This window comes from Lipotes vexillifer, unplaced genomic scaffold (genome assembly GCF_000442215.2).
Source record: "Lipotes vexillifer unplaced genomic scaffold, Lipotes_vexillifer_v1.1 scaffold95, whole genome shotgun sequence".
In the NCBI taxonomy this organism is placed as follows: domain Eukaryota; kingdom Metazoa; phylum Chordata; class Mammalia; order Artiodactyla; family Lipotidae; genus Lipotes; species Lipotes vexillifer.
In genome coordinates, this window is record NW_006791458.1 from 619,645 (window position 1) to 633,257 (window position 13,613).

At 37.2% G+C, this 13,613-nt stretch overlaps 1 protein-coding gene across 3 annotated transcripts in view; it reads left to right on the forward strand.

The window, feature by feature from the left end:
* The window catches only part of GABRB2 (gamma-aminobutyric acid type A receptor subunit beta2), a 306,620-nt gene that overhangs the window by 253,107 nt on the left and 39,900 nt on the right, over window positions 1-13,613 (forward strand). For 2 of the 3 annotated variants that reach the window (XM_007464398.1, XM_007464399.1), the window contains 2 exons: window positions 358-510; window positions 4,164-4,408. In XM_007464398.1, coding sequence (XP_007464460.1) covers window positions 358-510; window positions 4,164-4,408 — 398 coding nt within the window. Of the gene's footprint in view, window positions 1-357; window positions 511-4,163; window positions 4,409-8,858; window positions 8,973-13,613 lie in introns of all 3 variants that reach the window. The other variant, XM_007464397.1, reaches the window with a different exon arrangement.

The following is a 13,613-nucleotide window of genomic DNA, read 5'->3' on the forward strand; positions in this document are numbered from 1 at the left end:
ACAAAAATGTGGATGGACTTGCTGAGAAACAGTTAAAGGGGGAACAAAGGGACTGTCTCAAATTGTCTTGCCATCACAGTTGCAGAGAATGAGAACCTTTGATTCAGTGTAGGAGGCTGAGGAGGGAAGAGCTGGAATTCTTTCAATTACTGATGAGTGTGGAATATATTTAACACTGAGTAAGTCCTGCTAATTAAAAGCCCTGTTTTCTCAGACCACTTTTGCAGGAGAAAGTGCCCTTCACCAGGAGCTAAAATTGAGTTTAGGAAAGATATACAAACTGTTTATGGGCCTTTAAAGAAAAGTATCCTATAAATATTGATTGATAACGATGATGTTTTAAAATTGTCTTTCTAGGTTCCTATCCCAGGTTGTCCCTCAGCTTTAAGCTTAAGAGAAACATTGGTTACTTTATCCTGCAAACATACATGCCATCTATCTTGATCACTATCCTCTCCTGGGTCTCCTTCTGGATTAATTACGATGCTTCAGCTGCAAGAGTGGCATTAGGTAGGCATCAATCTGACTGCTTGTGGAGTGTGCCTGTGTGTGCGTGTGAGTGCGTGTGCACTTTCCTTACCCTCGAATTTGCAATTCGTGATGAGACCGGACTGCGCACATTATAAGAATTTGGCTATGAGACATTGGGTGATCTGATTCAGCGTTAAATCAGTTAAACACAAATTAAAACTCTTTCATGTCAAAATCAGTTAACTATGTAGCTGTCGGTAATGAAATTAGTCCCATCAGCCTGATATTTTTATTGAAGCATAGTTCAGGTAATATTGCTAGATAATTGTTGTTTTTATCTGTGTTTCCTTACCTGGGAAGAGCTCTCTTCCATCTTTTTTTTTTTTTTTTTTTTTAATTCTGAACAAGAAATAAAGAAATGAAAGGTGCAACTAATCAATGAGCAGAAAGAATTCTGAAGTCTTAACTAAGATTTTGGGATAGCATGGCAGAGGGCAGGAGACAACAAAGTAAGAATATTGGGAAATCATCCATGGCATCACTTACCTTATGCATGATGTTTTTCCATCATAACACCAGAGGAAGAGAATAAATTGGATTTCATGAACATTTTTATGTTGCTAACTCCAGATATAATAAATTTATGACCTTTTATGCCATCTTTATTATTCTGAGTTCTGACTAATCCCTTTAAATTTTGAGTTAAGTGCTTCACCAGTATATCTCAATTAAATCATTAATTCCTTAGCAGAGTCATTATTCATACAACAGAAATTTTGAGCACCTACTATGTGTCAAACGTACTGGGCACTGGAGATAAAGCCCGTGTCCTTCTGGAAGTTATGTTCTAGCAATAAAAGGTAAAAAAATAAATTTATTTTGCATTTAACATGCAAATTATATAATATGGTAAACGTGTAGAGTGGAAATAAGCAAGGTAAGGAGGTGGGTATACTAGAGGTACAGTTTAGAACAATCAGGGTAGACTTCATTGATTGCCAATGGATAAAGACTTGAAGACTGAGTCACATAAATGTCTGGATGAGAATATTCCAGCTTGATGAAAAGGCCCTCAGGTAGAAACATGCCAAGCAAGTGAGCAAGGTGGCCTGTAAGGCAGATGCAGAGTCAGTTCAGGAGTAGAGATAATGTCAGAGAGAGGGGACTAAAAGATGATGAAATGGTCCAGGGGCCATAATAAAAGTTTTGCTTTTATTCTGAGTGAAATTAGAGCAACACTGAGCAAAGAAGTGACATGATTTCAGATACAAAGGAATAACTTTGGCTGCTGTGTTGAGATTAGGGATGGAAGGAGAATTAATTACCTCCTGGACTGAGTCAAGTCCCCTGTGATATATTCTCTTAAAATACTGTAGACCAACCTTGGAGACCAACCACAGTTATAATTTATATTTATTTGATTTGTGGTGTTCTTTTTCCTCATGGTACTGAAGATATCTTGGAGGAAGGTCCATATCTAATTTTGCTTCCATTATATTTGTAGTGTCTCACACAGTGAATGGTGTCCAGTAAATAACTGCTGAATAAAGTAATGAATGAAATTTGTAAATAACCTGTTATTCCAAAATGAAAATCTGTTATCAATTTGATGCCTATTACAGGAATAATACATAAGTTATTTACTTTTTGAAAGAAAATTGTCAAATGTCTTTTATGTGAGCAGTTTATTACTAGGTCAGAAACACCTTAACATGAGATTTAGATAAATAGTTAAATCAATGTTGTCTGTTTTATAATATACATGTAATATTCATGTCATCCAAGATAAGCTCTAGATGAAATAATGAAGAGAAAAGTAAAATTGGAAAATGTGTCAAAATGACTAATATAGAAAAGATGTGAGAACTATAAAATACCTAGATCTAAAGTATAACCATAGTGTTTTGGCCATGCTCAGAATTGGATGCTCAAATTTATTTTTTCTGTATCTTTTTCATGAGCATATAGAAAAGCAAGGCAAAAATTATGATCTTATTAGAGAGAAAAAATTAAATCAGAAAACATATGTTCCTAAAAAATAGAATTGAAAATTAACTTTTGGTCTGTATTATTGGGTAGTGTTTAAGGGCACAGGTTTCTGAGTCAGAGAGACCCCAGTTCAAATTTTGACTCTGCAACTTCCCATCTGTGTGATCTTGACCTCAGAGCTCTGTTTTCACATCACTCTTTTCCTACAAAGCTGGACCTTATCAAACTCAGGGCTCTGGGCTCCCAGTGCTTTTACCCAGCATATCTCTGTCTATCCCTCCAATTACAGCTTTGGGGAAACTACTCCCCACTGTTGGAGATGTTCCCTCAGCTGGACTAATAGTAATAACCTGACATAGTGTGGCATTTCCCATAGAGTCTTGTAATACTTCTATATTATTTATCTGTGCATTATGTGCCTACATTCCCAACCCAGAAACACAAAGGCTAGACAGCTGCTTCTCTGTTACTCTCCACCTCGAGTTTCCATATTTTTTGCAATCATTGTTCATATCATCTGTTTAATGCATTCATTGATTTCAGTACTTTTACAGTGATTTTAATTTATTTCCCCTTCATCACTTACTTATTCTGAAAAACTCTCAGCTGGTATTCTGCTTCCTGTCTTGCATGCTTACCCTCATGATCGTCCTAAACACAGTTTGTCCCTGATACCTCCCTACTGGAAGCTGGTCAGTGGCCTCACATTGCCTTCAGTTTTAGGTTCAAGTTCTGCATTAGGCTCTGTGTATGTAACTTTCCATTATGCAGCCCTTAATCTCCACTTTCCTCATCATTCTTCCCATCATATCCTATAATGTACCCACATTGAGTTTCTTGAGATTCTTTTGATGGGCTGCGTACTTTCACCCCCACAAAGCACCCCTTTAAAAAAACTCTGGGGCTTCCCTGGTGGCACAGTGCTTAAGAATCCGCCTGCCAAGGAAGGGGACATGGGTTCGAGAGTTGGTCCGTGAAGATCCCACAAGCCCGTGCGCCACAATTACTGAGCCTGCGCTCTAGAGCCCGCGAGGCACAACTACTGAAGCCCATGCGCCTAGAGCCCGTGCTCCGCAACAAGAGCAGCCACCACAATGAGAAGCCCGCACACGGCAACAGAGAAGCACCTGCTCTCCACAGCTAGAGAAAGCCCGTGCATAGCAACAAAGACCAAACACAGCAAAAAATAATAAATAAATAAATATATATATTTTTTAAAAAAATAAATAAACTATCTCCACCACCAACGCCCTTAGGTCTACTATCACTTTTGACCTCCAGGTTTTGTTTGCCTGGGTAACTCCCACTCATTCTTCAGGACTCAGCTCCGAAGTCTGTATTTCCTGATCTCTTCCCTGCCACATCATGGGCTAAACTAGTATCTTCTCCATATTCTCAACTTTCACCTTACACAGATGTCTATCATAGCATTTAATTCACATCTCTAGCCCCCCACTAGATACATAACTATAAATATAAAAATGTAATTAAAGGAAATGCCCCCCGAATGATTAATGTTTACTGTAAATTAATGATTTATACATATTGCCAGGGCCTATCACAGGGCTGCTATATAATAAATGCCTGGTATATATTTTGCAGTATCTATAAACAAGTAAAAGAATACAGTTAACCTTTCCAGCTATGATGAAAGCAGAAAGAAAATACAAACATTATTACTCTAACTCTCTCATTTTTTACAGGAATTACAACTGTGCTAACAATGACCACTATCAATACCCACCTCCGGGAAACTCTCCCTAAAATCCCTTATGTGAAGGCCATTGACATGTACCTGATGGGGTGCTTTGTCTTTGTTTTCATGGCCCTTCTGGAATATGCTTTGGTCAACTACATCTTTTTTGGGAGGGGACCTCAACGCCAAAAGAAAGCAGCTGAAAAGGCTGCCAGTGCCAACAATGAGAAGATGCGTCTGGATGTCAACAAGGTAAGTTCAAAGGGCAAAGCCCTCCTTGCTTCTTAAACTCATAGAAGAATGCCTGCAATATAGGTTCATGGCCTTGTTAACAAATGAGAAAACCAAAGCCCAGGGAAGAGATAATTAGTGATGGAGGCACAATTAGGGCCCAAATTTATGGTACAACATTTACATGCCCTTTACCTTAACACTAGGGTGGCCCAAACCATAGTCATCTGAGAACCACCTTTGTAACTTATTCCATATATGAGTATAATATGTACTATTATTTACTTTATGTTTATTTAAATTTACTCACTTTATTTAAATTTATTTTAAAAAAGGAAATTTCATATCACTTAAATCAGTATTACTTGCTGGAAGATAATCTTAAGTATAAATAAAAATGAAACTATATTATTAAATTCTAGGTTATACTAGATAAAGGCTCTAGGCCTGAGCTCTGCATTCTCATTGATTTAAAAAGGAAATAAGCATGTACAGACATGTGCTAAAGACTCACCAGCAACAAACTGAGACTTTGTTCTTGAAGTCATCAGATAGATAGAAAGAGAAGTGGAAGGGAAAAAAAGAATAACTTTCTTTTTAAGTGACAGATAATTACTTAATACATTGCACATGTACTACTTAAAATCCTTGAAGCATTTGAGTACAGGAGGCTACCATGTTGCTTAAGTCAGGCATAGCCAAAGAAAAATTCCTACACAGTTGTAAATCCAATTTATTCTTGAAGGCAATGGTTCTCAACTTTGGGTGCTCAATTAAATGACTAGGAAAGCATTAAAAAATACTGAAGCCTGGGTTTCATCCCCAGAAATTCTGATTTGATTGTTCCTGGGGTATGCCTGGGCATCATAATTTTTTTTAATTCTCCAAATATTATTCTTATTTGCATTCAAGATTTAGAATCTCAATTTTAAGGCTTTCGACAATAGTTCCAATAGATCTAGCCATCTTTACTCCCAAAATGTGACTTCACCTGGCTTCCTGTTATATAACTTTCGGCACTGAACAGAATATTTACATATGCATTTTCCCATAGTGCAACTTTATGCGCTTCAAAATAGACAAAAAAAACAAGGACTTATTTTAATATCTGCCATAAATAGCGTTTATAAAGTAGTTCATAATGTTAGATTTGGTAAATAGTTCATAGTGATGGAACTAAGAAAATAGTAATACTTTTAAGCTATCTGGGATTGTTAACCATCCAATAATTATTGAATTTACATTTTAATATTTCTAACTTCAATCTAATTCCAAGGGTAGCACACCAAAAATAATCTCTGCCATTGAGTTTTATTTGGAGCAAACCCAGTGAAAGCCTCTGACTCACTGATATTTTCCATATATCCATAGGTCAGATATTCGATTTTGGACTATTCTCTAATCAGAGGCACTCCTTTCCCAGGAGATGATATTCACAATGATGCAAATTTTAAGTATGGCCCCTATAAGCCAGTGAACCACAGGATCTAGGAAGTTGTCAATCTCTTTTCAGTGCTCCAGGTTTCACTTATTGGAATCTGTTAATAGATTCCAAGGTAGCATTGTGACTCTCTCGGGCTGTCAAATAGAGAATGCTTTTTAAACCCATTTTACAGTTTTCCTGATAGAGTACCTTTAGTAAAGAAAATGAACAAATAAAACAATCTCCTAAGACACCAGTTGGAAATGAGTCTCAATAAATTGCCTAAAGCAAAGCTGGCTTAACATCTGATCTCTCTTCACTTTCACCTACCCTATTTTTTTCATACCAATTTGCATTTACATAATAAATTTAAGTACCAGAGAGTGGCAGTTTTGTAGCAGACTGAACCTGGAGAGCTTCAGGTAGTTTTAAACTCAGTGTACTGAGATGGAGGTAGGGAATGGTTCACTGGGCAGGTACCCCATAGTGATGCAAAACCCATCCATCCTCTTGGCTGAAGTTGGATCCACAATTCAGAGCACAGAATGAGAGAACAAAAAAGATACCAGAATTCTTCTAGTACAGTGGTTCTCAAATCTCAGGCCATTTGGCCACCACACCCCTCCCTGCCCCCGTCAGAGGATCATTGACAATGTCTGTAGATGTTTTGAATTATCAAAACCAGGAGGAGGGGATTGTCACTGGTATCTAGTGGGGAGAGGCTAGCCGTGTTGCTAAACATCCTACAGTGCATTGGACAGCCTCCCCATAACAATTATCCAGCCCAAAACGTCAGTACTGCTGAGGTTAAAAAACTCTATGGTAGTCCAATCCTCCGGTTTTAAACTTGAGAAAAATTTAAGATACGTGTCCTATTCTTAAAACTCTTTAGCACAAGTGGAGTCTCTTCTTTCTTTGATCAGTGTGCAATAACATCATGGTATCAGGAGTTATCATTTAGCACAGTAGTTCTGGACAGATATTTTAGAGTCAGTCAGGTTTGATATTTACCCTCCATTTAGTAGTCGTGTGATAATAGGGGGGAAAAGAAGCCTCTCTGACCCTTTAGTTTCCTCATCTGTAAAATGGAGTTAATTCCTCTTATAAGTTATGAAGTTATGATAAAGTGTAGAAGATAGCATAGTCCCCAGTATATGATAAGCACTAGGTAAGTGATAAATATTAACAAAATATTATAAACGATAAACATTATGACTTTTCAAAATAAAATTTACAGTCTCCAGACCTATTGGCGATACTTGCTTGTGCGTTCTACATGCTCTAGTATGTAGGATGCAGTCCTACCCCCTAAAAGAGTATTACCTACAGAGGAATGTTTCACTTTGGAAGTTTTAAAGTCAAAGCAACGAAATCATTTTTCAACAGGTATCAGCTGTAAAATCGATAGCAAGCCAACTACAAACTTTATCAATTATTTCTTAGGCCAGAATACTTACAGCCGTGTTGATTAGATTTTTTAAAGGTAGCCATCTAACATTCCAGGCTCCCTTTTTTTTTTTTTTAACACAGCATGAAGGGTTAGAGGAGACCCACAGAGGGCTCTGATTGCACAATGCTTTCTTTTGTGTCGGCATCATGAATAATGTCACTCTATTTCTTATCAAGAATGTTCCTTCTTTTTAACTGTAATTCTACAGTTTTTTTTTTAAAGATCAGGCACATATAATCAACTAAGTATTGTTGGATGCTCCGGAGCAATCAGTCACTAGGAGAGGGATTGACTTTTTCTGGTTCCATTGATGGTTTCCTAGAGACAGAAGCAGCATGTCATATGGTCTAAAGTGATTTTTAAACTGTTCTCTGTCCTGAGGGCAGGAGGGATGAAAATGGGAAGCCTAGCCAGGTGGGAGCCCACTGTCGTTCAAAGGCATGCTTCCACATTTTTCTAATCTCTTCCCTGTATGAAATTTCCTGTAAGTTCTTATTTCAACAAGAATTATCTGCAGCTCTTAAAACAATTCTTAGTCTGGCGTTTAACTGATGGAAAAACTAAGGCTCTGAAGGAAAGTTAACTATCCAAGGTTGCATAGCAAAGTTAACAAGATTTCTGAGATGATCTAGGTTTTCTAGTCGTTATCCAGTGTACATTCCTCTGTGCAAGCAAGTGAAAAAATAATATAAAATTTAAAAGCTGATTCCAGATTAGTCTATATATTCAGTTCACACCACCTAAAAGAACCCGTCTGTTTACACATGAGTCCATAGCTGACAAGCCTTGTTACTTTCCCAGTTGTCTCCATGCGACAAATTAAATTGTTAACTAATAAGATTTTAAAAAATAAACCTCAAACCAGTAAGGGTTCTACTGAATATTTTTCTTCAGTGTTTTCAGGAGTAGCTAAAAAACTACAGTCTCTTTTTCTAGTGTTAGGAAAGCTCTCCTATTATACCTTGCATTCTTCTATTTTGTGTGTGTGTGTGTGTGTGTGTGTGTGTGTGTGTGTGTGTGTGTTTCCTTATAGGATTTTCTCTTGATCAATTTTCCCACTTTTCTTGTTCATGCCTTCAAGTTTTCAGCTCTCCCTTTTTTCTTTTGAGCTTTATGTTGTTTTCTTGTTTATTTTTCTGCCAATAACTAGGTGTATATATATTTGAGACTTTAGTTTCTTCTCTCTTTTCACCACCTTGATTCTTGCATATCTGAAATGCCTCCAATATCCTCACTGTATCGAGAGACCCACAACCACCAGTTTTCCCAATAAAGCTGCACCGAAAAGATCTACTGGGGGGGTATCCTTTATTCTGCATTCATGGGTGTTGGAGTCTCTGTGTTGTCTTTATCCATTACACCTAAATTTTTGGTTATGCAGAGCACTAAGATCTTTTAAATTTATTTATTTCTAGTGCTTGAAACTAGATTTTGTAAGTGATACATTAAAAAGAACTATTTAGAAGTTCTAGTCTCTGTTAGCATCGGTCTTTCTAGAGACCAGTAGCATTTATCTATAGCCAATTTACTTTAACCACCAATTCTAATCTAGTGGCATCAGTCGACTTAATTAGCACATTCTCTACTTTGTCTTCCAGATTTTTTATAAAGATATTAAACAAAATGGGACCCAATATCGATCCTTGTGGGACCCAACTGGAAACCTCTCCCCAACTAGACGGACTACCAATTACGATTTCTCTCTGTATACGGTTAGATAGCCAGTTTTTAATCCATTTATTTGTATTTCTGTTGGAGCCAATTTGTTTAGCTGTTCCCTTTAAATTAATGTATGGCGTTTTTGCAGATAACCTATGGACTTGTATCCTGAGACGTGGGGATACGTTAAATGTTTTCATGAGACCATAATGGGGTTTTCCTGGGTTTGCTTTTTTTAAATGTAGTTATGATGAACCTAAGCTTCAGTGTTCCACTCATACATTATTGCTGTGCTAAAGAAAGAAACCAAGCGGATTGTATTTTGAGACTTCTTTTCATTTGTATTGAGAGTATAGAGTGTCATTATATACTCTGGCATTTCTTAGTTTTCTTGTTGCGTTTCTTTTGGTTGGTGGAATAGGTGGAGAATTATACAGTCCTTCCGTAGGTTGGCTCAGAATTCAGGAACCTATATTTTCTGCCCTAGATCATTCATTTGTGTGTGAGAATGTTATGTTTGCATCAAGTCCTTGTTCCTTTATTGTTATTTATATTTTAGAAATAAGTATTATCTCAGCAGGCCCAGTGTTGTTATAATGATAGATAATCAATAATTGAGATTGTTTCTTGGCAATGCTCTTGACTTAAATGAACTCCAAAGAAAGCCCATTGGGGGCTAAAACTTAGAGTTTAGTTTCTGAATCCTCATGTGTTTACATTTCTCAATTGGCAAATTGTCATTCACATTGCCCGCCAAACTGGAGGAGGAAGATGGTGATCGTCACCATTCCACATTATCATCTACTGCCTACCTCTCATTTGTTTTTGTTCTCTTTCTTGGTGAGGCAGTGAATGATACTGAACGCTGTGAATCTTTCCTATGAGGACTTGATGCCAGAGAAGCTGTCATTATTATATCTTGAAGTGTCATGTTCTTCCTTAGTTTTGTGACTCTGACCCCAAATTCTTGATTCCTCATTGTTGTTACCTTTGGGGTGGGAAACAGTTATGGTTAACCTCTTAAATTGGTAGTTTGTTTTACTATTTTAAGTTGTTCTTTTAACTTCATTACTTGTTGTGTTATACATAGCATGAGTCTGATAAATGATATTAGGTAGATTCCAGGAGAAGAGATGTTTGAAATTTTGTTACTCACTATTTTAGTCCCAATCCCCTACTATGTCTGTTCTCTCAGGCTATCTCATTTGTGATGTTGCTGCTGTTCTTGTTTTTAACTGAAGCCACTATTGTTGAAATGGAAGTAGACTGATTTGATTGGGCAGTATTCTGGGTAGAATGCTAATCATTTAGAAGAAAACATGTCTGACAGTTGGAGTTCGGGGTTTATGATGAAAATGGTTGAAAAAAAATGTATGTTCCAAAATCAAAATCAGAGTATACTGCATGATTGGTCTATGACTGGGTAAAAGTTACATGAAAATTCAGGAAAATCCTCAGATTATGAGAATATTTGAAAGAAAATTTGCTTCTGTTGTTCTTGTCAGGTGATGGATTGAAAGTTAATGATATTCTCCGATGCCATGATTTGGACCCTCATTTGTGAAGAACTCTTTCTCTCTATTTCATAAAACATTATGTTAAAGAGAATGATTTACATTGAAATATGAATCTTAATGTCATCTGCCATTATACTTTTCTTTGTTGGGTGTGTCTTTACTCTGTCTTTTTAATTCTCTTTTATGTTCATATTTAGAGTATGAAATAAGGGCCAATATTCAAAAGTTTGAATGATGAGCTCTTAAACCTGTAACCTGCAAAAGCACTGAAATGTATTTGACAATCCTCAGAGGCAATAGAATGCAGTGGGATGATGGTAGCTGTTAGAATCAGACTGAACTGGGTTCACCTTCAGGCATGGTCTTCTATGAGCTGTGTAACATTACACATGTTAAACTTTTCCATCCTTCAAGTTCCTCAGCTGAAAACTGAAACAATAAAATTTTGCTTCATGGAGCTACTGAGAGGATTAAAAGAGATAATTTGTTAAGGGCCTTATACAGTACCAGACATAGAGCACTCCATAAATTGTTGCTATTATTCTGGAGATGGTAGCAGTGTGTATCTTTCTCAATTTTTCTTTTTTTATCTCTATTACTGTTTTATGATTGTAAAACTAATTTATGGTCAGTCTTTTAAAAAAAATATGCAAAGGCAATGAAAACCACCTGTACTCCACACCCAGATATAATCACTGTTAGCATTGTCCTTTTTTCACACTTAATGACATACTTTTATACAAATAATTATGCTCTACTATTGTGTGTATGCTATTTTCTACTTACCTTTTTTGTGTCTTTAAGCATCAATATAAGTATACATCATTTCTAATAACTACAAAATATTTTATTGAATGTATATACCATAATCTATATAACAAACACCTATTGTTAGACATTTACATTGTTTCTAAGTGTTTTTTTTGTTTTGTTTTGTTTGCTTTGCGGTACACGGGCCTCTCACTGTTGTGGCCTCTCCCGTTGCAGAGCACAGGCTCCGGACACGCAGGCTCAGTGGCCATGGCTTACGGGCCCAGCCACTCCGCAGCATGTGGGATCTTCCCAGACCGGAGCACGAACCCGTGTCCCCTGCTTCGGCAGGCGGACTCTCAACCACTGCGCCACCAGGGAAGCCCCTCTAAGTGGTTTTTGATTATAAACAACTAAAATAAGTACCCCATTGCTGACATGTTTACACACCATTGATTCCTAATATATTTCTTAAAGTGAAATTTCTGAGTCAAAAAGTATATGCTTTAAAATGGTGATACATATTGCCAAATTGTTCCCTAGAAAAGTTCTATTATAGTTTACATACCTACTATGAGAGTGTGGCAGTACACACACACACACACACACACACACACACACACACACATCACCCAGCCCTTAAAATGATGAAGAAACAGAAAACTGATGTCTAACTGCTTTCTGTTGTGAAAAGTGTTAGAGAAATGGAGATATAAGAATCCCAAAACCCAGGTGCAGTTTTTCTCTTCTCTGTCCAAAAGCCATAAAGGATAAAATGGCAATGGAAAAGCAAAACAAAAACAACACCCAACTAAAACTGAAGCCTATGTACCACAAACACACACACAAAAAAAGAAGCAAAGAGGGAGCCAATGTGGTAAAACACACTAGAAATTTTTTAAACATGACAATTACATACAAAGGTGCAAATAAAAGAAAATTATGCAAATATGTTACAAAATATGGTAAAATACATGACATCCTTAGAAATTCTAAATTAGCAAAACTGACCCTGGGAGAAAGAGAAAACAAAAACAGATTAATTACCAAAGATAAAACTAAGATAATTGACAGAAAAATTAAACTCCCAAGGCAAAGGGTCAGCTGGCCTAGAAAGTTTCAGCAATAAGTCCTTTCAAATTTTAAAAAGCAAGGACTGGGACTTCCCTGGTAGCTCAGTGTTTAAGAATCCACCTGCCAATGCAGGGGACACAGGTTCGATCCCTGGTCTGGGAAGATCCCACATGCCATGGAGCGATTAAGCCCATGCACCACAACTACTGAGCCTGTGCTCTAGAGCCCGCGAGCCACAACTACTGAGCTCTCGTGCCACAACTACTGAAGCTTTCACACCTAGAGCCTGTGCTCCACAACAAGATAAGCCACTGCAATGAGAAGCCCACGCACTGCAACGAAGCGTAGCCCCCGCGCTCACTGCAACTAGAGAAAGCCTGTGCACAATGAAGACCCAACACAGCCAAATAAATAAATAAATAAAATGAATAAATTTATTTTTAAAAAAAAGCAAATACCTCCATTGGTATTTAAACTCTAGCAGATCACAGCAGAAAGAAAGAGGAACTTCCAAATGATTTAGAAAGTAGTATAACATAAATAAGGTGCCAAAACCATATCTAAAAAACCACAAAGGTACGTAAAGGACACTATAGATCCACTTCACTAATGAATATCAGTGGGGGAAAAAGTAATCCTTAAATTAACTTGTCACTTTGAATCCACAGAATACTCAAAGCAAACTACAACATAACCACATAGTATCGTTTCAAAATAAAAATATAGTATTATTTACCATATTAATAAGTTGAAAAGGTGAAAAGTTTTTCATCCTTTTAATAGATACCAAAAGGTTTTCAAAGGTATCTATTGAATTCAGTATTCATTTCTAGTTATAAATTAAAAATCCCTTAGGAAATTGGGAAGCAATGGTTATTTCCCTGCTGTGGTTTCTCTATTTATCTATGTAACCAGAGACTTTATCTCTTACCTTTTGTCTAAAGGTGGGACAGTAAAGACAGGAACAAGAAATGGATGCTCACCATCACCACTATTATTTAACTTTGTCAAAATTGTTAGCCAGTGAAATTATATGAGAGAAAAAAAGAAATGTTAGAAAAGGAAGAAATAATAATTGCACCCTTAGCAAAAAAAATTACTTTATTCAAGCAAAATCCAAGAGAATTAACTGGGAGGAAGCAAGCTTTAGAAATCATATCAGGGGGCTTCCCTGGTGGCGCAGTGGTTAAGAGTCCGCCTGCTGATGCAGGGGACACGGGTTCATGCCCCGGTCCGGGAAGATCCCACATGCTGCGGAGCGGCTGGGCCCGTGAGCCATGGCTGCTGAGCCTGTGCGTCTGGAGCCTGTGCTCCGCAACGGGAGAGGCCACAACAGTGAGAGGCCCACGTACC